At 36.1% G+C, this 26,390-nt stretch overlaps 1 protein-coding gene across 3 annotated transcripts in view; it reads right to left on the bottom strand.

The window, feature by feature from the left end:
* Asb5 (ankyrin repeat and SOCS box containing 5) overlaps window positions 1-26,390 on the bottom strand; it is a 39,263-nt gene that overhangs the window by 4,900 nt on the left and 7,973 nt on the right. Inside the window, exons 1-3 of one of the 3 annotated variants that reach the window (XM_005373517.2) lie at window positions 13,105-13,391; window positions 2,975-3,054; window positions 97-204 (exon numbers count right to left, since the gene is read on the bottom strand). In XM_005373517.2, the coding sequence (XP_005373574.1) occupies window positions 97-204; window positions 2,975-3,054; window positions 13,105-13,228 (312 nt within the window). In that variant the 5' untranslated portion in view covers window positions 13,229-13,391. Of the gene's footprint in view, window positions 1-96; window positions 205-2,974; window positions 3,055-6,798; window positions 7,113-13,104; window positions 13,392-26,390 lie in introns of those variants that run through there. The other 2 variants (XM_005373518.2, XM_005373516.1) reach the window with 2 other exon arrangements.

Raw genomic sequence — 26,390 nt, 5'->3', positions numbered from 1 at the left:
CATCTTTTTGAAAGCTACTGAGGAAAAGAAGAAGAAAACTCTGCTTGAGTCTCTCAGTTATTAGTTATGAAATTGTTAATGTAGAAAGGTGCTTACACTGGCTCCAGCTTCCAGAAGAGTTTTGGCACACGCCAGGTGACCTCCCAGGCAAGCTTCGTGCAATGGGGTGACGTGGTCTATGGTTACTGCATTTACATTATAGCCCTACACATGACATAAATTGGAAAGGTGAGCAAAATGTTACATACATCATCTTCATAAGTATGATAGTCAGAAAATGATATATTTTAAAGATTAAAGAATCTCGGGCAAACCAGTTTCCAGTTTAGCAGGATTGGCCAGCTCAAATGTCAGAGTCCATCTGTTGCTGAAGTTTCCAATCTCTTCATTTCTGGTAATTCTTAATACATATTATAGGTTTTTGTAAATTAAATTCACTAGGATTTATTACTTCTATCTAATTGCATTTTGGTCTCTCTTGTCCAACAATCCTCTTGTCTGTCTTTCCCCCACCCTCCACAGACTCTAGTATTTACTATTCTACACTCAGATGGATTGTTAAAGCTTTTTGTACATGTGGTATTTGTCCTACTTTGATTGATTTATTAATTATGTCCTCCAGTTCTACGCATTTTACTTCAAAGCACAAGTTGTCACTCTTTTTTATGGGAGTTCAATATTTATACATATAATTTTTTATCCATTTGCCTCTTCATGGCCATCTAGGTTCATTCCATGTCTTAACTATTGTGAGCAGTACTACAATAAACATGGGAGTGAAGGTATTTATTTGATGTGCTGATTTTTTTTCCCCTGGAAGGCTCCAAGCAAAAGTAATGATAAAATGATAGAAATATTAATTAGCATGATTTGATCAGGACATAGTTTATACATGTATTGAAATACCATATTGTAATCCCTAAATATGTACAGCTATTAATGAAATCAGAAATTATTCTGAAAAGCTTAAGGAGATGCAAATTCTAATTACCTTGATTGACTATTATGCACTGTATATATGTATTGAAATTTTCACACTGTTGATCATAAATGTGTACAGTTAAAACAATAATAACAAAAACTCCTTAGCCCCACTTTTGTAGCATACTCCTGCCTCAGTCTAATAAAGTCTTAAGTATTTTGTTCCATAGGTTCTGGCATGCTCTTTAAATTTTGCTTTCTTAATTTTTTGTGTGAGGTGTCTTTATTTTGTTGTTGCTTGTAGAACTAAACATTGTTTATAGCTTAAATCACTTGCTTTGATTGAAAATATATAATTATAAGTCGGTACAAAATGGAGAAAAAAATAAACTTTAGTAAACTGTTTTGTAAATTTCTGTCACTAAATAGATGTGATTAAATTATATGATAGGGTTAAGAACTCTGACTATAGAACCAGACTTGGGTTTAAAGCTGTGGATCCATTATGCAATAACCATTGCAATTTGGACATGTTCCTTAACCTGTAAATGTCAGGATTATCATGAGAGTTACATGAGATAAGTCATGAAACATTGCTATTATTACAGTGCCCAGCGCATAGAAAATCTTAGGTTTTATTTCGTTATTGAATCAAAACTAAGTAAAAATCTTTTCATTATATCCCAATTAAACTCACAATATCAAACTAAAATGTGTGAGATTCTTTACCTTCTCAATATCATTAGTAATTCATTTTCTAATAACAATCATACTAAACCCTATTATAATAGGAAGAACTTCAAGCCAAATCCCTCCTAACACATTGCAAATTACAATAATCTCTAATACCAGAATGGATATGAAGAATCATAAAACAATTGCACTAAAATAATCACACCAAATCTTCGCCACTACTGAGTGGAAATTTTTAAGATCCTTTGCTTATCCCTGCAGAGACTTCAGGCTGCTGGCCAGCAGGCAGATTTGGAAGCTACCCCAGCCTGCTGCAGAGCAGATGACGAGATAACAGCAGCCTGTGAGGAGTGGAGGTTCCCTTTCCCACTGGGCTCTTGGGCAGTTCTCACTCTTCCTGGCAGCGTCCAAGGGTAGGAGATACGTGCTGAGATATACCGGAGGACTGCTCTCCTCTCAGAGAGCTCTCCTGGGGATTACTCTTTGAAATTACTGACCTTTTTATAGGTTCCTTCCCCTTCATCATCAAATGATGAGAAAAACAAAACAGTCACATGATTGTCACAGACCTGAACAGCTCTGGGGGAATATCTCTTCTCATTTTAAAAAGGAGAAAATACAGCTCAAAGAGCCTGTGGGTCACTTCAAGTGCCAACCGAGGATCCGGTCTCCTGAGACCTAGGCAGGACTGTTTAAATCAAGACACTCAAGTTTTTCTCATAGCCATTTGAGAAAACTTCTTTCTCCTTGATACTGGTGAAGTGACATTCAGAACCATGGGTGAATTTAAATCAAATTGGAAGCTTAAAAATTAAACGCCCAGGGCCCAAGTTAGACTATCTTTGTCTCAGCAAGGAATTTGTTTTTCAGTTTTGCTCTGCTGAGTCTGATGAGCAGGCGGTATAAAAACGAGAGTTCTATCACCTTCAAAGGTAATTCCTCATAGTACTGTTTATTGCAGATCATCACAATGTAAAATAGATTGTGTTGGCATCTGATCTGATCACCCTTTTTTGGGTATTATTTGACTAAGTCTGCAAGTAGCTGGGCAATTATAAAGAGTTAAGCATGTTTACAATTGAATAAATAATTCAAAATTACATTAGCAAATGAGTAAAGATCTGTAGCAAGGAATAAATACACTGTGAGAAATCTGAACTACTTAGATATAGACTTATACTAAAGTATTTACAAAGGATTTTCAAAGATGAATCAGAAATTATTGACTTGCGTTGTGTGAGTTGAAATGAAAAGGCAGCAGTCAAACTTAAGCAATATTACTATTTTTTAATTGATTTGCTTTAACAATGCTTTACGTTCATAAGAGGGAATATATATTAAGCTACATGTAATATTTTACCTGTGATAATAATGTTCTTAGTGCAAGAAGACGGCCTTGACTTGCGGCTTCATGTAGTGGTGATCGATCTGCCCAGGAGCCTACAAAAAAAAAGTAAGAAAGAAAAAGAAAAGAAAGAAAAAAAATGAAAGAAGAAAAGAAAGGAAACTAACTTTGCGAATCAAAGTGACCCCTAATACGTTCGGTGAATTCCTGTGTAACATGAATTGTTCAAGTTTGGCATTCAACAAGGTGATCCATATGCCAGGAAATTTGATTCTTATCTGAAAGATCTAGATAAACAGCTTCTAAATCTACAAGACTAAAATGCTCCGAAACAGAACTAACCCCAACTTACTACTGTCCCTATTGAATTATCTTCCAGAGAGGAGGAAGATTAAGAGCATGAAATTGAACAAGACAAAAACAAAACAAAATAAATGCCAAACAAACACCTGTATTTAGTGGTTTTTCAGACAAAACAAAAAACTATTTCTTTTAATTCTTAGCAGTCACAGCTGCCAGGACACTCGCCTACATCTCTCCACACCCAGCCTACCCTGGTTGTCTTTCCTTTCCCTACCTCTGATTCTGCCCTGGTCATGAGTTGTAGCACTGCAACATATTCCCAAGGACAGTTGTAGCTGAGCCCTAAGTCTTAAATGTGCAATAAACTAGATGGGCCCTAAAAAAGGGGTGCCACGGGCTGGTAAGGGCATAGCGTCAGCTGTGTTTGAGATATTCCTAATGGTGCTGAGGGTTCATTCACAGACTACTGATTCTCCATGTGCCAGGTGTAGTTGTCATTGACACCGAGCACCTCCATCCTTGTACCATGGAGATTTCCTACTGACCTGCCATGCCTCTTCTCCAAGCTTTCCTCTTTTCATATGTCTTTGCACAGCCTCCATCGAAAAGATCAATCCCTTGCACAACAATCCCCTTTTCTTTCTCTCCCATTTCCCCTCTAGGTACCCAGCCACCACCCAGAGACGTACCCTTCTCTCTCACGTCCCTCACCATGTCACAGCCAAACTGGTTTTAAGAAATCTTAGTTGGGACATAGTAACTGAAACAGGACCGACATTGTTAGGTCAATTTACTGGACATGGGACTTTTAAAGTGATTAAAACTCTAATCACATTACTGAAGAAGACTATCCAAACTTGGAGCAGACTTGAAGCAGACTATCCAAACCTGAACAGATTGTTTAAAGGCTGATAAATAAAAGCAGTACTGATTAGAATGAAAATCTTCCCCATGTAATATGACTGAGTTGCTAATATGTGCCTTCCTCTCTCCTGCCTCTTCCTCCATTTTAAATCCGTAAGATACAATGAATCAAAATGTCTTTAAAACTGCTGAATAATTCTAGCACAATTTAAATAAAGCCACAGCTGTTAGTCAGAAATGTAAGTTTTATGAAAAGCTTATCTAAAGCTTGTTTAAATACATTAAGAATAGTATTCAAAATATAACTGCAATGGAATGCTATTCTTTAGAAACCAGCTTATTATACTACTTTTCAGATCTCTGAAAAATTTTACATGTGATTCTACCAGTGATTCTTTGCTATGGTCTTAACACAGAGCTTTGTCCAAACACCTTAAGTGACATCCAAATAATTCCACTCACTAAAATGTAGGGCACATATCACACAGGAATGAAGCACCCAAGTGAGCATGGGGCAGAAGTCAATTGTCAATTATCAACTTTTTTATGTAAAATGATCTAGGATTGTATTGAAAATGCAAATCTTAAGGGAGAGTGGAGTATGTCTTCTCTTTACTGGTGATTTATGAGTAATGATTTATGACAGGTGATGTTGAACAGCATTTAGGTGCCTAATAATAATTGAAGAACTATATATATAATCTCATTTAGTTTTCACAATGATTTAAAGTACATACAATTCAGAGTATCCAGGTAGTACTTAAGGTGTCCACTTTGCATTATTTCTTGCTTATCTGTACAAACTAGTAATTCAAGCATTCAATTCTTTGAGTTTTCATCTGAGAGAAGAATTACTGATATTCATTTTTGTGTGTTGCTTCTCTGCAGTGTTCAACAGTGATATTGTACACCCAAAGTAGAATTGTAATAATGAACACCTATAAATATTTGTGGACAGGAGAACATGTGATGGCCAAATAATAATTTGTAAGAAAACGGAAGTAAAAAGCATTAAAATGTGTGATGCACATGCACCAACCCCCCACAATGTAATCATTAGATAATGCAAACATGCACTATTAAAATCTTTAAAACTTTAAAAAAGACAAAAACAAACCATGTCAACAAAGAAATTGGAGCATTGTGCTGTAATAAATAAAACACATAATTTATCATCATAAACATTCTTTGAGGACTGACCATGTTTGAATTATAGGTTCTAAGATAAAAATCTGATGTTTTACAAATCATACACATGTAAGTGTTTCCTTTATTACTAAAAATTTTTTGCAGAGTGAAACTCTGGAGAACTCCAGGGCAAATATTTAATCAAGAAAATATGAAATTATAATACTAGCTTTCCAAATAGTTTGCATGTGTGATGCTACTATATTCAGTTTAATCAGCAGAGCAGTAGCAAATTCATAAATGTTTAAATAATCAATGCTTAAAATGTGTTTCAGTTTCAATAATCACTTGCAATATTTGTCATGAGCAAGTGTTTCTTTTCTGTGCATTATAATATATCTTATTATCTTTATTTTAAAAGATAAATACTAAATTATAAGATGGTGACTCATTATCGCTGCCTGTTTCCATTGTTGCCCCCTAACGTGACAATCAGCCAAACCTCAGAATTGGCAAAAGCCTAAAGAAATGGCCTTTCAGGTTCAGTTCAGACCCATTTATTTCTAGCGTGGTGTGAAGACCTTTAAGGGGAAGCAAACCTAACAGCATTTGCAAGTGAGGGCTACTTGGTATGCCTCCCAGCCAGCTCTCCTCCTCTGCATTCTAATGTGTTTGTTCATCAAAATGATTGTTTAGTCTTTGAACAATTTTAGTACTATCTGCTGGTATTTCAAAGGTGGGGAGGGGGATTTGATCATCTAGAAAGTAGATACATAAGAGCCAAAATAAAGACTTCTTGCTACATTTTCCCTGTAAGAATAAATAAGAAATAAAGCTATATCAATCTCTGAAAGGAGTAATTTATAGAACATGCATAACACCTAATGGAAAACAAAATCTAAATTCTGCATGCTTAACTCCAAGCAAGTCCATTTTATTTACTTTCTTATAATTTCTGAGACTATCTGCAATTAATTTGGTAGCATGTGAGAATCAAAAGATACTAGATTAGGTTCCAATTTCTGTTTTGAAGCTTTGTTCCTCCATTTTCCCCAGTTCAAGATCCAAAATTTAGCAACTACAATCTTCTGTTCAAATATGCACAATGTTAAATATCTAATCTTTCAATACAGATGTGCTTTATATCAGATTTATAAGCTTTGTCAAGATCAAATAAAATGTAAATATCTCCACATATAGTCATTTACTAATTTTACAACTGTTTTAGACTTTGAGTAGGTTTAAAAACAACAGAACTCCTAATTATAAAAATATCCAGTTTAACTCTTTAGGATAAATTATTCACTGTGAAATTGTTTTAAAAAATATCTGTGACTTTCAGCATGCTAATCAAATGCTTACTATTACGGTCTCTGAAGGGACACAGGAGGTGACTCAGCCTATATTTAGAAACACTAGTTTCCAGGCACCTAGGATACAGTTTACAGGGTGAGACCTTGTCCTGTCTTGTCAATATCACATTGCTAGAGCAAAAACATTCACACTTTAAGCTATATACAGTTTTATAACGGTGTATATCGTACCTAAATCACCATCGCCCCATGGAACTTCAAGCCAGCCACTGTTGAGGTAAATCCGACTCATCTTTTTTTTTTTAAATCAACATTTAAAAAGTCACTTCTCATTTGCTACTTCCGTTCGGCCATTTTAAGGCGCCCTGAGCTCCTTGTAATATGATCATTCACTCCAAAAAGAAAAGCAGCTTTTGAAAATCTGATTTATTTTCAAAATTCCCTTTTTTACTGATTGCTCCTCTTTCAGAAATGGCTGCTCCTAAATTATTTATTTTTCTTCTTACTGTATTCTTCCTGTAATGAAATAAAAGCACTACGATTCAGCCTGTGTTCATGGCTATGGTGAAACCACTTCACCACTTGGAAAGCTTTTTTGACTGTTTCCAGTCTTAGCACCAGCAACTGGAGTGAGACTTGAGAGCTCACTCAGCTGTGGTTCAGTGGACTCGCAGGGTCTGGCCACACCCCCTTTCATCTCAATATTATAAAAATAGGAAAGGATGACATTTATCTCAAATGAGCAGTTATGAAGAGATGAGAAACAGTGACATTTTTACATAAAGTTTTCATTTCACTGAAAATATTGCTATGTCCTCTTCACCACAGAGGGAAATTAGTTACGAAGCCAATGCAACTTGAGTTCAGGGGCCCTAACTTTCATGCTACACTCTAAGACTCTTTATCTAATTGTACATCTTATTTTTTCAAAATCCCCCACATATGTATTGTGTAAGCTTCAGGACCGGCAACATTTAGCCCATCCATACTCCCAAGTTTACAAATAAATTAAGTCAGTATTGATTTATTTCATTGCATGATTTCAGACAACCAGATTGACAGAGCCATAGAAATCCTTGCAAATGAGTTTAAGAGGGAGAAAAGAACATGCTATCAAAACCAGGTCTTCCAGGACTGAGACCGTCCTTGACTTTCCATTCCCATCACCTCTCTGAAAACTTCCTCACAATATGCTACTCCACATCTGAAAGCACCAGATTTAGCTGTGCCTTGGTTTCTCCAGGAGGACATATGGAATTAGCACATAAAATGGAACATATCTAACTGTTCATCTTCTATGAGCCCTCATTATCTCATAAGCAGATGATATAAGGGGTAAGATAGAAGTAAAAAAAGTAAAATCGGGTATGATTTACCTCAAGAAAATGAATTAAATTTTCCACAAGTAAAGGTAGTGCTTTCTCCAATGAACATTCAAACTTCAGGAAAAAAGAGGCCTAAAATCATTTTCAAAAAAAATATTGATGGAACACCACTTAATCTTCCCCATTAAGCACCATTCATCACTGCTGTGACCAGAGGATGCTAACTTGATCATTAACAGATCTGAGGTTGAACTCTATGCTGGACACTTATCAGTTATGTGATCTTTAGCATTTAACCAAATTCAGTTTTCTCAACTATAAAGGTAAAGGTAATTCCACCTACCTCATAGAATTTTGTTATATAAATTTATTACTTAGCATCATACTAAACACATTTAAAGTATCAGAAATACAAACCTATTTTAAACAATTACCTTCACAGGTATTCCCTATAAATCTTTATTTATATTTCATAAATAGAAGAAAGAATAGCTTAAGATTATGGAGCTTTATTTCATCTTATTCCTCTTTCCCATAGTCTATAGGAGCTACAAATAGGCAATGTTGAACATTCGAGACAATTATCATACCCACATAGACAATGCCACAATCTAACTCCAGTGTTTCCCACAAATTTCAGTCCAGCCATTTAAAATCTACTGCCTAATATTCACCTAGACATTTTGCTGACTTCTTCAACACATTTCTAAAAGCAAACTCATTTTTCTTTCACAACCAGCCATTTCCTTCTGGCTTATTTTCTTAAAGAATATCATTATCCTCTCTATCACTTGGCTACAGTAATATGATCTTAAACTTAAGCATAATAATTTTCCAGGATACTTCCTATCCATCAATGAGTTCACATATCTCTTTGAAAGGAGGCAGTTATCAATGCTCAGAAAATTCCTTTTTCATCTCTCTCCCAACCCATCCTCTTCATCCTGAGATCAGTCATTACATCTACCTATGCTTAGCCTTCAGGAGATCTCTTCTAATCCCATGAATATAGATGTCATCAACATGGTGATTACCCTGATTTTGTTGGGTTTTTTTGGCCTTTTTGAGACAGGGTCTCACTATGCAGTTCAGGCTGGCCTTGAGCTCACTTTGTAGCCCAGGCTGGTCTCGAACTCTAAATGATCCTCCTGCCTCAGCCTCCCAAGTGCTGGGATGACAGGTGTGTGCCACCATGCCCAGCGATTACCCTGATTTGATATCTCCAGGTCAGCTCTTTTCAATGGATTCAAAACTTTTGTTTTAACTTGCATACTCACCTTCTTCATTTGCATATTTAAGTAGACAATTCAGTCTAACATGTTGTCTTAGTTACTTTTCTCATTCCTGAGACAAAATACCTGATACCCAAAGTTAAGGGAGAAAAGGTTTATTTAGCTTACAGACCATAGAAGTTTCAATCCCTAATCAGCTGGCTCAAAGGTAGGATGGCACATGGCAACGGGCAGTAGTTCATGATGGGCAGAAGGTAGCAAACACAACAAGGGACCTTAACAGTGTCCCTTTTGTCTGCCCCTTTATCTCATCCACACTACTTAGGGTAGGTAGCACTCACTCCTTTAATACTAGTGACCTTGATCCTAGCATTGCATCATGAATCAATTCTAGAACCACACACTCTAGATCCAGCCACCTCCGAAAAATCTCCACCTATACCTCATGAAGCATTGGGAGGGGGCATCTAAACCCAAGCCATAACACGTGTCCAAACTGAACTCTTGATTTGATATTATTAAAATCTATCAGTAAATGCTAACTCTACTTATCCAGGTGTTTCAAGGCCAAAATCCTTTGCATAATCTTTAATATTTTCTGCTTTTCATATCCTGCAGGCTGCCCCCAATAACCCTTTCATCTTTACCATTCAAATAACCCAAACTTTAACTTCCTCTTAACTTCCAGTGCTACTACCTTAGTCCATGCCACTATTCTTCTCACCTAACTTTTTACAAAATCCTCCAAAGTAGTCTGTACCTTTTCATCCATGCCCTTTCAGCAATCTGTGCTAAATATTCCAGAGTCAAAGCCAGTCTTTTAAAGTCAAAAGGGATCCACTGGCCTCTCTTCTCACCAAAGTATAATCCAGTCTTTATCATGACCTACAAATATATATGGTCTGCTTCCATTTCAGTTCAGTTTGACCATAACCTCCTAGACTGATTCCTGACACCAGTTCCTACCCATCATTCTTGCCTGTTACTGTTGCTAAATTAAATGTCCAAAAACACTTGGACTCCCAGATTGCCCATCTGAAGCCATTTAGATAGTCAGAAAAATGCACCCTCTCCTTTGACAGGCAGGTCCCACGATGAGCTCTCAAGCCCCTCCTCCACATTCCTGTTACTTTTAGACTCAAGAACTTTAATAGTTCCCCATGATATACAGTCTAACATTCTTATCTGGGAGTTAAATATGATCTATAGTAAGGATTAAGTCTTCTTCATTTTATTTTCTAATACTAACTTCACAGATTCCTTTATTAAACTACATTGTTTTGCATGTTTTCCCCAAACAACACTTTTCTCCTTTCACGTTATTATCCCTTTGTCCAATTCTCTTTTTCATGTTGGGAAGTAATTTACTGAGGTTTTTATTGTCACTGTTTTTCCTGCTGAGTTTACAGGAGCTTATGAAATTTAAGCAGCTCGAAGGAGTTTCTTCTAAGTCAACAGAGAGGTTCTGTGTAGCAAGATACATTTGAAGAGTAAATAGAAGAGAAAAAAGAAAGAAGGATGGAAAGCAGGAGAGAGAAGAGCAAAAGGTGGAGACAGAGATTTAAAGACAAAAACAGAGGCATAAAAACTGAGACAAAAAGCAATAGAGGCAAAATTTTCAAACTGGTCCTGAGACATGGTCCCTACATTCATGCTAGGGCCATAGCCCTGAAAGGTAAAAAGGCCTCAAGAAACAAGATGGGCCTTGGCTGATTTCCTCACATTCAGGAGAGAGTCACATGCCTTAAATACAGCATGAATTCAACACATGTTGGACATTTTCTCAAGGGATAAAATGGACTTAGCCAATAGATTTATTAGCAGGAATGGGAGGAATATAAGCCAGTTGTGCTCCGTAATGCACCAGCAATGAAGCTTTATGATACAATATTGTCTCTTTTACCCTAGAACTCATGTATACTAAGTGGTCTGTTACTCTGTAATGGGGCAATGATAAGTATAACCAACTGGCCAAATAAATAGAGAATTACTTTGAGAAGTGAAAAGAACTACGAAATTTCATTGTCTACATCTTCATGTAGCAGTATGCATATTAAAATAGGAGTGAAATACGACACAGCAACAAGAACTGTATTTTCTTATTGGTTGTAAAAGTCTTTTTTTATATCAAATAAAAAATTGTAAAACTCAAAAAGTCATAATACATATTTGCAAATATGATCATCCCAAATATTTTGGTGCAAGCCTTTCCCAACATTTTTATAAACATTTTAAATTAAGCCGCATACGACCCATACTGCTTTTAATCTGCTTTGTCTTAACAATATCACATGGTTTTGATTGTTCCTGTGTCACCAAATATAATTCTAGTACAGTTAAAATGAGTACTTTATGATGTATATTGCATTATATAGTTAGCCATTATTTGTTTAGTTGATCACCTACCAACTAATGTTGAAGTGATTTTGGTTTTAGAATATCATCATAATTTGTGAATAAGTCCAAAAATTTACTTAAAGTAAATTTTTAAAATTTTGAAAAATGTCAGCAGACTATCTCCAGCAAGACTGGGCCTATCTAAGCTCATATTAACAATGCTGGGAAACTCTGAAGCCAAATTTAACAAGGGTTTGTTAAAAGCTTTCTTTTTTTTAAGTCAAAGCATTTATTCTTTATTATATTTTAATATATTTAAATTATGTCAAAAAGCTTGCATAAAATGTATTGTCTTTACAAAAAGTTGGATTTTAAGCATAATTTCATGGCTTATTTTCAGTTTTCTCTGCATTAAAGATGTTTGAAATTCACCCAGATGAATTTATCTACCCTTTTCCTTTTTTTGCTTTTTATCATCTTGCACAAGTCTATTGTCACTAACACATACAGTATCTTCTACTGCACAGTTTGGTAATTTACTCTTCACTTAATTCTTTATTCCTATAATAATTTTCTACATTCCTTTGGGACATTAAGGGCCAAGAGAGTGATATGATTGTTTATTCCTGCTTCCCAGCATTAGCACAGCACAGAGAATATGGTAAATACACAATAGATGTTGAATTGTTGAACTGTTAAATTGTTTCCTTTGTTGCCAACTATTTTTCATTCAAGCTAGTGTTTTCTTAATTTTACTATTAATTACACTGTTAATAACAGCATAATTACTAATAAGTAAAACAGTAATAAGTAAATAAGTAATAAGCAATAAGTAAATAATAATTAGTAATAAGTAAATAATTAGTAAGAAGGCAATGTGTTTAAAAAAGAATTATTTGTTTTTTTAACTTTTTAAAGAAGTAATATTTGACTCTACTTAAAAATGTGATTTCTTTGTTTTTACACCTTACAATCATTTGTAAATAATATTCTTCAAACTGCAAGTTACACTGTAAAGAGAACTGTTACAATTTTGGAAGGAGTAAAGATTATTTTATTTCTGAATCTGTGTTCCTAATACTTAACTCTTACCGGGATCATACTGGTGCTCTACTAAAATTCATGCTAATATAGTTTCTTTTTAAAAAATAATTCCCTTCCTTAGCTATCTTTTGGTACTAGGATCATTGTCCTTTATACTATAATTTTCTTTTATTAAAATTAATAACCGTGTCAGACCATTTTGAGGAAGGTGTTCTATTCACACTTTCCCCTAAATCAGAATTGCTGCTCTAATTTACATGATTTAAAATTTCCATCTTGCCTGCAAGGGGCCTTTTCCTGAATAATAGCCTGTTTCTATTTCCATACCAACTTAGAAACACCTTTTGCAGCAGAGAGGTAGACCACACAGAATCTAAAAGTTAACAGTCATCCCTAATAAACAATCAGAAAAATGAGTCAGCAGATGCATTTCCATATGCTTAAAGCTGAAAATACAGAGCAGTATCTTGCCATGCCATACATACATTTCGGAACCCACATCTGGGAAGCAACCCCCGTTTACAGTTAGTACTTGCAAACACAGCTCAAAATAATTTATCTCAGGACACCAACAGATTTGCAATGGTTGCTATACTAACCTTGACTGGTCAGAATACCCCAGCTAGCTTTTCGCTTAGAAGAACACTCCTCTATATTCGCTAGCCTTCTTTTTGTGAGAATCTGCTTAATGCAGTTCTCTTCAACAGCAATAGAGGCAGACATAGTCCGGTTGACGTTTCTGCCAGTGACAACCGGGTATCATAAAGACAAACTGATCTACGCAGAAGAAATATTAGCATCTGGATTTCTACCTACTTTCTCCTTCCCTTCAGACCTAAACAAAGATTCCTGTGTGCTGACTGGAAACGGCTATCGGCTATCGACACTGGACTCTGTTCAGAAACCCTGGAGCAGGGCTGTGAGATGCGGTGTGGGGGATGGGTCAGAAATGCTGTAGCATTTTCTATTTTTAAAGCAGAGACTCGCTGTAGCTGATACGGAAAGTAAAAAATGTTATGATATAGAAGCAAAAAATGAGTCAAATTGCCTTTCCTCATTGAAACAGAATAAAATGAGGTGATCTTTAAAATATGAACACCTATTCAAATGATCTAGACATAGACCAAATGTGAAATTACCCTTTGATAATGGCTCCGGATAGCATATTACAGCTAGAGAGCTCCGTCATGATCAGTAACGAGTTAGCATTTTTCCCCTTCCTTCTCTGGAATAAAACTCTTTGTGTGCATTGGGATCAGCTGGTAGCTAGGTCATATTTTAATTTTATAAGGATCTAAGTTTAGAATTGGCTGCAGTATAAAATCATAGACCTTATTTATAAAGGCACAGCTCACTATTGTGATTTTTCCAGAGGTCATTTCTAAACCAAAAGATGTCAGCAGGCAATCTAAGTGCAGCTAAAATTTTTCACCCTAAAAGGAGAAAATGTAGCTGGAGAGAAAAAAGGAAAACCCAGACATGTGCCTGGGTTTTTTTTGCTGGCATGGGACGCTGAACAGGGCACACAGACCAGGATGCCACCATGGAGGCAGGAGTAGCCATTGAACTTCGGTGGCACTCCAGGGATTAACTGCGCTGGTGATCAGATTACAGAGGATTAACATATTGAGGTTTGTCTGCAGGAGAAATGGTGACAGATTCTGTCAGCCACCTTTAGTTTTTAATCATCATTTTAAGGTTCTAGCTTCTTTTGGGATGTAAAGGGAAAACAATTATTGGTGTATTTCTTTGTGGAACAAATGAAGAAAGATAAAGAACATTCCATGGATAAAATGATTTCCTGTGCATTACCCTATCAATATTTGGGTTATATTGTATCACAGAGGCTATATTACCTCAAATAAATCACTAAGGAGGACCAAGAATACACTTTCTGTATCTCAAATTAAGTCCTAATCCACTAGTTATGTGACACAGGGCAAGTGGTTTAATGATACTTCAGTCTCCTTTTCTATAAAATGAAGAAATTGGATATTTATTCTCTTTTCTGGCTATAACATTTATGTATGTATGTATTTATTTATTTATTTTTGTCTTTTTGAGACAAGGTCTCCCTGTGCAGTTCAGGCTGTGCTTGAGCTCACTTTGTAGCCCAGACTGGCCTTGAACTTGCAATGATCATCCTGCCTCAGCCTCCCCAGTGCTGGGATAGCAGGAGTGCAGCACCACGCCTAGCTTCTAACATTCTTTGACTAAAATTTTATGATGAAGACACAAACAGTAAAATAGTAAATGAACTTTAGGTATATTGTTACAAAAGAGTAAATGAACTTTAGGTATGTTATATTATTACAAAAGAGTCTGGATATTCTCAACAAAACTAAAATTCAGAGCTGTCTTCAAACTAGGCAATTTGTATGGGTGGCACATTCCTAGTGAGGTTGGCAAAGAATAAAGTATATTTACTTGAACCAATTGTCATTTACCACTGGTATCTTATCCTTAGTTGATATAAAATGAGGCTTACAACTTACACAAACCATACAATAAACATGAATACTATTTTTAAATTAATGAAATTAAAAGAAAACTCAATTTCAAACTTCTGCTCTTTCAGCTTTATGCTTATGTTGCTGTTAATAAGTTAGGAAGTTTTATCATAAGTACTGGGGCAATTTTTGTTCTTGAAAAGGTTTCAGGCACCCTGTATGATGACGATCTATTTCTGCACTTGTCTGTGCTGCTATGTTGTGTGCTCTGGTTGTAGGGACTGAGTCTATGTATGTGTTATTTCACAGGTCTATCTCAGTTGGCACTCAGAGTGTGTCAGTTTAAAGAATAATTCAAATATAGACTTCAAGAAGTCTTTGGTGCTAAATATTTCTAGTGCATCTATTGGGGGAGAATCAATTGGTATTTTTTCCTTTCAAAAATTTTAAATGGCCCAAAGGCAAAATTAAATTTTAAAAGCGACTCGATGGAACTGAAGGAAAATTTTATGGTTAATTCACTAAGAAAAAATTTGAGTAGATTGAGTATGCTCAGTATATACCTAGGATGCTCAACTCTATTAAAAAGAAAAAAAAAATATGCGGCGAAGTGGAGGTGTTTGGGGCAGAATCCTTTTTCAATCGACACAACTAATCTCAAAGTTAGAAAGTTCATTGTTTCTAGAAATGGTATTTAGAAAAATTACTGAGTGATCCGTAAATAAAGGTCTCTGAAGGTTTATTCTCATGGGATTTAGGTCATATTTAGGTCTGTTTCTCTGCTGTCAGAGAAAGAAGAAAAAGATGAATATATTCCTGCTTAGCTCTGGTTAGTGCTTTCTTCCACATTTAACTGCATAATATTTCAAACATATCTGCATTACCATCATCCAGTTTCAACTTGCATCTAATCTTGTTTAGTCTATAACCTACCTCCTTCTTGTTAAACACTTCTAGAACTATTTTGAAGCAAACGCCCATTTTGTTCATAAACATTTTAATATGTATCTCTAAAACATGAAGCTTATTTGTCATCATAATGGTGATATCATAATCACAGAGAAATGATAATTCTAAAATACTGACAGATACAGGTTGGAAACTTTCGTCTTATAAAGAAAGGATAAGATCATGAATTTAAATTGATGTAACCTTTAAATCCTTTACCTTGGGGCAACAGTCTTCTACCTTTCCACTTTTTAATGTCGTTTTAAAAATGTAAGATTCTTATCCTTAAATAAATATTTTCTTCCAGTTAAAGGGCTCATCAGATACAAGATAAAGGCCTCACCTATGTCGTCACAATGATATCTAATATTCTCTTTCACCTGTTAGTGCCAGATTTTCCCCTTGCAAAGATGCATCTTGAATAGGCCATTATTCAGTTCTGAGAAGTGATGTTTCACTTCTGGACCCCATTCTTGCTCTATTTTATTTTTATCCTGTTTTATTTAAACACAAATGACTACATTTGTTGGTCCATGGTAGTGAATGAAGGCAGGTGAGGTTTCAGGGTCAGCCTGACATAAACATCTTGAAAGAAATAGAGTAATTGTTACCAAACAGTTAATCTGTTTCAAGGGTCGTTTACTTCTTATATAAAGGTTCCTGGGAAACCCACAAGCATCAGTCTTGTGGTCTCTGATATTTCCCTTCTTAGTTGGAACTGAGTGTTGAGGAATGGCCATAAGAGTACGGAAAAATCAAATTTAGAGACTATATGGTCAGAATCGTTAAAAACCACACATGTAACAGCAAGACCTAAATGCTGTAATGAGAATTACTGTATTACAATGTGCGTGTGATGATTTGAGAAGAAATGTTATTTATATAAGAAAGCCTTTTCAGTTTACTAACTTTGACACAATTAAAACACTATATGCATATGAAGTCTAGTAAATATAGTTTGAATGAATACATCATATGGTTTCATAAAACATATTTTCACTGTAGATCCTGAAAAGAAATGGTAAACAGCTTCTGCTGAGAAAATGTATTTGCCCCCAATGTACAGGAGACTTTTACAATGAAGAGTACTTTTTCTTTTAGCTCTTATTGAACATGATTTCTATCAAACTCAAGTACTGATTAATATTGAGAACTAAGAACTTCTTGAAATATGTAAGATATCTTGTGTGCTATATAAGAAAAACGCTTGAGTTAAGAATACTTAAAATTGCACTAAATAATTATAAAAATGTTTTAAAGACACAAATGTATATGCAGATTAAAAGATAGGAAAATACACTTTTAATTCTGAATACCTAAATAATAAAACATGCAGGACTATTACAAAGTTTAACTACTAACATACATTAATCTGCAGTTGTGTCACGAATCAATAAATTGCTTAAACTATTATTGTTATTAACCTATCCATGAAATAAGTTGGTTAGCATAAAAGCTGTGAGATGAAAAGGTGGAAAGACAACAAAAAGAAAGGCACCATTGTAAAAGAACAAATTAAGAAAATCTAATTTTGAAAACAGAACTTGATGGTCTATAGACGTCACTAAATATATAATATTTAGAAAGTAGTATATACTACCTTTTAAAAATATACATTTTTAAATGTTTTCAGACAGAGCCTTGGGAAATCACTAAATTGCCCAAGCAGGACTCAGACCTCTGCCTCTGTGTCCCAGACTGCTGGGATTAGAGGTGTGTACTACCATGCCTGCTTTACTAATTTTATTTTTAAACATAACATATGATACCTAGAAATGAAAGATTTTTAAATTTAACTTATATGACTTGTTTTAATAAATGTTACATGGATCAGCAGTTTACCTACACTTGATTTTACAGACCTCAGTAGAAATACAGAATTACTCATTTCAGGGGACTGTGATAGTTAGAAGCCTCAACTGTGCAATCTAAACTAGATTTGGTTTGCTGAGAGTTTTAGCATTTTTTTGTTTTAAAGATAAAAGAACTAAAACATATTAACAAACACACAGATGTAAACAAAGCAACATAAAAACAATACAGAATTTCAAACAAGGCGATAGGAAATTAACAATGGTTGTTGTATTACATATTGTTATCTTCAAATTGGTTACTCAGATAAACAAACATAGGTAGATGGCAAATAAATACATGAAAAATGTTCAACATCTTTAGTCGTTTGAGAAATGCAAATTAAAACAACATTGAGATTCCATCTCACCCCAGAAAGAATGGCTATCATCAAGAATTCAACCAATAACAAATGATGAAGGGGCTGTGGGGAAAAAGGAGCCCTTCTCCACTGCTGGTGGGAGCGTAGACTGGTGCAGCCACTGTGGAAATCAGTTTGGAGATTCCTCAGTAACTAGGATTAAAGGTCTCACTCAACCCAGCTATTTTCCTTTTGGGTATTTTTCCAGAAGAAATAAAAACCTCATACCACAGCGATATATGTGAACCTAGGTTTATAGTACAGCAATTTGTAATAGCTAAATCATGGAAACAACCCGAGTGTCCATCAACTGAGGAATGGATAGAAAAGACGTGGTATTTTTATATAATGGAGTATTACTCAGCTATAAAGAAAGATAAGCTCGAGGCTTTTATAAGTAAATGGATGCAACTAGAGACCATCTTCGTAAGTGAAATAAATCAGACTCACATGTGGGAACATCGTATTGTCCCCCTAGTGTAAGAACCTGAAAGAGTAAATAAAATCTAAACGGCACAATAGATACTGTGAAAGGGAAAGAAACTCTTCAAAAGGAAAGAATGACTGGGATGAGGGAAAAGGGAAAAGAAGGTTCAGCATTTTTGTCGTTATATTTATTTGTATGTGAGTTTGACCTGTAATTGTCTGCTCTTGTAATTTATTCAGGTTTTAGTAATGGATCCTATAAGGTTTGGTCACTCCAAATGTTCTAGAATAAAGGCTATTTCATACCAATTTTATCTTCTATCACTGCAGGTGCTGATTAAGAAGGCTCTGCCTTTGATGGGCTTGAGGTCACTGTAAGCTGCCTGACTACAGTACGATATGAAATGGAGGAAAGAAAAGATGAAATAGAACTTACAGAGAAAAGCTAGAATAGTGTTGACCAATCTGCATTCTCAGTGATGCAGGCAGCCTGAGGAGAAAAGCTGGTGCCCTTCCTCCAGAACTGCACAGACACTTGGCCCAGACTCAGCCAACTCAAAGCGGAGGTTTGACGAGGGTTAGGATCTGCATGTTGCTAAATGACCGGTGACATATGCACGCAGCCGCAGCCCTTGTTCGTTCCCTACATTAAACTTCAGAGCATCGCACTGGCAGCTCCTCCTTAGTGCCATCCAAGCCTTGCACTGACATCTCTTCTAGCCAGTTCCCACTCAGAGCAGAGCAACACAGGGGAGGGAAGAGGTTCTGGCATAATTAAATCAACAGAGCACACAGCCATACAAGTAGATACTGAACACAGAGGAGCAAAGGCAAAATGATCTCAAAGTAGAGGAAGAGGTTAGCAGGGAAGGAGATACCTCAACAGAAGAGAAGAGGAGGAATTCTTTGTCTTTCCTTGACACCCTTTATTCCACATTGCGATATTGTGTTCCCTGACTGCCCCACTCCACTGAATTTCAACAACTTTTCATCTTCATGGAACAAAGCATGCAAGGTGACCTGGGAATTTTCTTTTAGTACTGAAAGTGGGCAGAGTGGGAAGGATGAGAATATTGCAGATAGAGGAGCTCTCTGGAGTGGCCAGGGGACAAACTGCCAACAGTGTACTTCAAGTGGCCTTCGGGGACCCTTGAAAGGTAGTGAATAGAGGAAATACGTGCAAGACCACAGGGAAGGCTCTCAAATAACTGTCATTCCACGCTACTTTGTGACTCAGGACAGTTGTTCTGGGCAGTTCAGTTGAGTACACTCTCCAAGTTCTGGTAAAGGATGGCTGGGGTCACAGGTACAATAAAGTCATGCAAAGGTAACTTGGGTTTGCTGTGCTAAAAGGCTTTTGGGACAAACAATGATTTACCCAAAATTCAAAATAACTTGAAAGAATCATACTACTTTGGAGCTAAAAGTAAACCTAGATACTTTCTACTTTAGTGATTTACAAATGGCTGCAAAAAGCCTTAGAAGTTCAATAGAGCTACAAGAGAGCGTGCTGGCCGTGTGAGGCTGTCTTCCAACTATGCAACTTCTGCTCCAGGAAATTACAAACTGAGCTTCCAGACTATTTGAAAAGAAAGTATGAATAGTTTTAGAGAAATTCAAAGTTCACCGATCCTGTCTGATTTCCTTATTTTGCACATCAAGAAACTAAAGCCCAGAACAACCTCCAAGTCACCCTAGAGTTAATAGCAAAGTAACACTGGAGTGGAGATGGGCTACTCTAACCTTGACTCTTTCTGGTTTTTTTTGTTTTGTTTTGTTTTGTTTTGTTTTGTTTTGTTTTGTTTTGGTTTGGTTTTTCTCCAGTACAGGGAACCGAACTCACGACCTTGCACTTGCCAGGCAGGCGCTTTGCCGCTGAGCTAAATCCCCAGCCCCAACCTTGACTCTTTCTAAAGAACTGTTTTGCTACTTAATACCACATGCAAACTAACCTAAACCAGCAAATATAACATAAGGGAGACAAAAAAAATCTAATAATTAATAGCACCCACATCATGTTTTTGCGAGGATTAAATGGATTTATGATGACATGTTTAGAACTGCCCCTGGATTGTACGTAAGAACAGGGTGTGTACCATTCTTTTAAAATGACACTGTCCTGGTCCTTTCATTTTCTTTTCTCACTTTATTCATACACTGCTGTAGCTTGAAATTTTCAAAGTGTCACAAATCCATACAAGGAATGGTACCAGCAATCTGTGTTCTCTGGTCTGACAGCAGCTGCAGTGGGAAAATCTGATATGCATCATGGATAAAGCCTTAATGTAAGAACACTTTTACACCTAATCCTTCTGTTTCCCATAGCCTAGCCACAGATAGCTGTATTACTACCAAGCATGTGCTTATAGAAGATTTGGGTGCTGATAGCAATCAGGGTGTATATGATTTTTTGGTTTTTGTTTTTTTGTTTTTTTTTTTTTTTTTTCTTAAAACTTGAGCTTATTTGTAAGAGTACATCTTTAGTACATCTCAAGAACAGATAGCACAGAAAATCAGGAGTCCCAGATATACTAGCCTCAAGTGTCACTGTCACATGTCAAACTGGTATCACATCCACTTTGGTAGACCAGTCCTGGGTGTCCTGCAGGTACTTTGCTTGCCAAAAGCAGGCCTGACTACTGAGGGGATTGCTGCTTTCTCCATCTCTGTTGCTACAGTGACTACAAGAAAATAGTGTCCTAACAATGGAGACAAAGCACTCCTTCTATTGCATCCTCTATAAGTCTATGGTATGGGGGTTGGGGATTTAGCTCAAGGGCACAGCACCTGCCTGGCAAGCGTGAGGTCGTGAGTTCAATTCCCGGTAAAAAAAAAAAAAAAGCCTACGGTATGGATGAATCAGCTAGTGCATGCATGGGCAAAAGCATGACTCCTATTTTTTGCTTGCTTGATCATTTCTACCACTTTGTTCAAAAAAACAGGTGCTACAGGATTTGGAGCTTAGGTATAATATGCAAAGTGACTTGAACCATAAAATTCTAAAGACCACAGTTGAAAAGGATTTTAGCAGGTATTGATTCTCAGTTTTATATCAACTATATCCCTTTTTGTAACTTGTTCTAACACTCAATAATGTTCTGAACAGCTTTAGAGAAAAAAAGAGCAATCTCCTTTCAGCTATTCTGATACCTGGTATTTGTGGTGTTTTCTGATTGCTACCATGAGGAGCACCATGCTCAGAATCTAATTTTCATGAACAAAGACATAGTATTTAATATTCTTTTAAGATTGACTTAGGCAGTATAAAACATTAAGAATTAAAATGTATACATTTGAGATGAAAAAGTGAACAAGTGTCTTTTGCCAAAAGGAAGCAATCTTGGAGTTGCTAAGATGTGAAGAATATATATGAATATGTTAACAGCCATGAACAGATTCCAGTTAAGAAAAAAATACAGGAGGGTTTGTTTATTTGGGTTAAGGGGTTAATGCTGATTTTATGACGATGAAAGGAATTTGGCCTGCTGCCCATTGGAGCTGGTATGTTTCTTCTACTCCACACTTGGGCTTTTTCAATAGCTCAAGTACTGAGATTCCTTCATTCTGAACATAAGGCCAAAATGTTTACGCAAGGTGTTTATGTCTATGCATTAGCTGTAACAGTAATTCAGCAGTTTCTGAGTAAAACTGACCACCTGCTAGCCCACCAAGTACAAGCTTGAGATGTGCTGCATAGAATGATGATACCGGATATATGAAAATTAAACAGCCTTTAGGACAAGTTAACCTTGACTTCCCAGTGCTCCAAGTCCATCACAAGAAGAAACATCCTTTGAGATAATGCCTCTGATCAATAACAATAACCAGAATTTTGCCCACTCCAGTAAATCAATGGAAACCTACTGCTGTATTTATTCTATGAGCAGTAGCTTGATCATACTCTGGACCAATTGCTGACTCCCTTCAGCAAAAGCCCCAACTTGCCTAAACCCTCTCTTCATCTCCCCCCCAATAAAGCATTGCCTATACAGGCATGTGCCTTTGCAATATTTGGCCCTGTCTCATTTCTACCATCTCTGGCTCAAAATACTCTGACATCAGTGTTATCAACAGAAAGTGTGAAGTAGGGCATGTCAAGTCACAACCTAGGGACAGAAAGGTCAAGAGTCAAATTCTGGGGATTTGAAAAAACAGTAAAGTCACTCTGTGCTGAAGAAGCCATTTGCTTCTTTTCATTTTTCATCTTTCTCTCTTTGTACAATATTAACCACATAATATTCACTGGAAACACAGCAAATAGAAGCACCTCAATTGCTGGGTGTGGTGGCGCATGCCTGTAATCCCAGCACTCAGGAGGCGGAGGCAAGAGAATCGTTGCTAGTTCGAGACCAGCCTGGGCTACAAACTGAGCTCAAAGCTAGCCTGAACTGCATAGTGAGACCCTGTCTCAAAAAGACAAAAAGGAAAAAAAAGTACCTCAAGTTAAGAAAATGTAGTGTATAAAAAATTTATTATAAAAGATGAATAGTTTATTTCCAAAGAGACTGTTTTAATTAATAAGTTTATATAGTAAGACAAAAATCAAAAGTTTACTAAAAGCTATTTTATATACAACCTCTAGAGCAAAACTGTATTTATATTCTGATATAGATAGATATAGATATATATTTATATATTGTACATGTATTTTCCTGAGCTATAAACATAGCTTTAAAACATCTAATATTTAGCTGTTTTTAAAAAGTAGCAATTCTATTAGAATATAACTCTGATATTGTCATACACAACTAGATTTCTATCATGTCAAAAAACATATGGCCATTACTGTATCATCTCTATTATTTTTAAAGAGTGTACTAAAGACCAGGAGAGACTGAGCTATGTCTTGAAAATTTTAGAGGCTGTCATGTATTGTTGTTATTCAGAAATGCTTCTCTCAAGCTGAGAAGTCTCCACCAGACTTCCCATTTTGAGAAAGCTTTGTCTTTCATCATAAGCTCTTAAGAGTAGAGCTTCCTTTATGGCTTGAGTTGGAGATTCACACCTGTCCATAAATCTGTAGGAAAAAGCTGACTTCTTGTTTTCATTGACTAACGGCTTTAATTTCCTGTTGTTTTATCATATTTTCCCAACTGTAGGATTTGCAGTTTAATGGTCTCATGTGGAAGAGAGAAGGCTAAACTTATTCTTAAAATTATTTTCTAAATAGAACCATCGCCACCTCAGGTTGTCTTTGCAGTGGCCTAATAAAGAAGCAACTGCTGCCAGCAGCCGTAGGCCTTGGAAGGACGTTTTGCAAAGCTTTATACAGCACTGCAAGTAATTTAAAATAGGGATCAGACCCAATTCTATGAAGTAATTCTGTATCTTTATTTCCTGATAGAATCTATTTATTAAAAGACAAGTTATTTTCCTCTTTCTCAAAAGAAGAAAAGCTGTTAGTTAGATATATCTCACGGAAAACTACGTTTTGGTCCCATCCTGGAGAGACCAACTGGCAGAAACAGCAAAATCCGTGAACTCACTGCTTCTTCACTGTTCATGTTGCCATTATTTTTTGTTTGCCCTTTTCAGCTGCCAGTGATTAAGAGAAAAGAAGAGAAAACAACCAGAGACTTTTTAAAAGGATGGCTTCGTAGACAGCATTAATAGCAGTGCTTTGGCGTATTGGATGTTGAGCAGCGTCAGGTCTCATGTCTATGACTCTATCGAAGAAGTAAGTATGCGTTTGCCCCTGTAACGCGCTGTGACAAATTCATCAGAGTCTTCAACCAACAACCTTGATTGTCCAATAACACAACCACGAGCAGTTCTTTATTTTTTTACTGGATTTGCCTAGAAAAACATTTGTATTCAAATAATTCCTGTGAAAAACCACTTATTTAAAACAGTACAGTCATTGAAGAAATTTCTGCAACTTCCAACTCTCAACTAGGCCTCTAGCCAGGACATTCTGCCTCAGTCCTGGGAACCCAAGCCAACCTCTGCATTGCTTTGCGCTAATCCTATGGAATGTGACAGCACATCTTGCCTTTTTTCATGAAATGCATCATGAGGAATATTCACAGGAGTATCTTGAGTCTTAAAAGCATTAAATGGCCTACTCAGGTTGGTTTTATGTATGGCAAACTTTAGACTTTTTAAATAGTTAAAATTCTCTGACTTTTTTCCCTCTAATGGCAAAGACCAGGAGACAAGCACATGGGTGGCACAGAGACTTGGTCAACCTGAGGCCTGATGTAGCCACCCACTCTTTCACAGTGTGAAAGACCATGCGGAGGAAGAGGCCATTGGTTACAAGTAAAATTTCAGCACTCAATAGGGTCTGGATTGAAATTCTGCTTCAAGTAACTAAAAATTTAAAAAAAAAGGTGACAACTTATCAGCCTTTCCAGAGCTTCAACTGATTATTGTTAAAGTAACACACCTAAAACCAACCACTTGAGATTTGAAACCACCTACCTAACAAGTTAACATGATGTTCAAATAGAACAAATGCTTAATAGATACGTCCTGATATTACCATGTCCTTGTGGCAACTTCTTGGCAAATAGCTACTGTAATTTTACTACCTTTTCTTATTGATATTTCTCTGTATTAATCAATGGTGGCCAGTGCTATATTTTTTGAAAAATTTTAAAGTTTAAAATAAAAAGCTAAACTTTATGGAATATTATCTATATGCCCAATACTGTGGCAAGCGGTAATAAATTATATCTCATAAAAAATTAACATTACACCTGTGTTTTAAGTATCCACATCTCCATTTCACTGAGGAAGACACTAAGGCCTACAGATGTTAAGTAATTCTTCTGAGACCACTTGGCTAAAAGGTACTAGAACAGTACTGGTCTGAGTAACTCACTAGGCTATTTGTAATGTGGATTTAGCCTTCAATTTCCCCTTAGGTTTTTTATTGATTCTACAAATATTGTCAATATCCAAAGCGTCATTGTTCCTATATGTCAAAGACAGTTATTTCATGGAACAAAAGATAGTTTTTGTCCAGTAAACTATAATTTCCTTCTCCAGAATAACAGCAATTCTGAAAGACTTTACTTATTCAGTTGGAATTTAGTCTTCATTCAAGTACTGGCAAGAATCACATTTGCCTCATAAGCTTCAGACTAACGAGAAGCTAATTGTTCTTTTATTAAATACTTTATACTTCAAAACACATAAAATGAAAAAATTTATTACCATGCCACACAACCATATCTGTGGTCATTTGTATGAACTTTTAAAAATTAAGCTATATAACTATTTTATTTTTCCAATCACTTGTTATTTTTATTTATTTTTGTTTTGAGACAGGGTCTCACTAAATTGTTTAAGTTTTCCAGGGTAGGCTTGAACTTGATATCCTCCTGTCTCAGCTTCCCAGTGCACAGGGATTATGGGAGTGTTCTAGGTTTTAAAGGATTACGAAAATCTTTGTCACTAAGTTTCCTGAATAAAAATTTTTTTAAATATCTTCAATTCCAGTGGATCCTTGGTGAAATTTAATTAGATTTCCCTCTCTTTAACATTCTTGGAGTATGATAGACAAGTATTGTTTTAGGCTTACATTCATTTCACAAGAGATTTTCTCCTCCCAGTCTTGGTTGGTTTCTTTCAGGAATGGTAAGTAACTGCGAAAACCACTCCTATGCTACATTTTACAAGATGAGCAACTTCATCAAAACCATACAGGTTGAGGAAGAGAGAAGAGGTGGAGAGGGAAATCTTTATTCAGTTTCTTTCTTCTAGTTGTTGGAGAATCACTATGAAGAAGTATTCGTTCTGTCCCAAGCGCAATAGATCTGTGGTTCTGTGAATTTTAAAAGGAGCAGGGTGGGGGGCACATGCCTGTAATCCCAGCACTCAGGAGGCTGAGGCAGCAGGATCG

The sequence above is a fragment of the Chinchilla lanigera genome, unplaced genomic scaffold (genome assembly GCF_000276665.1).
Source record: "Chinchilla lanigera isolate Chin_1 unplaced genomic scaffold, ChiLan1.0 scaffold00002, whole genome shotgun sequence".
Taxonomy (NCBI): Eukaryota; Metazoa; Chordata; class Mammalia; order Rodentia; family Chinchillidae; genus Chinchilla; species Chinchilla lanigera.
The sequence above is the reverse complement of the archived record's forward strand: the minus strand, read 5'-3'. Positions and strand labels throughout refer to the sequence as shown.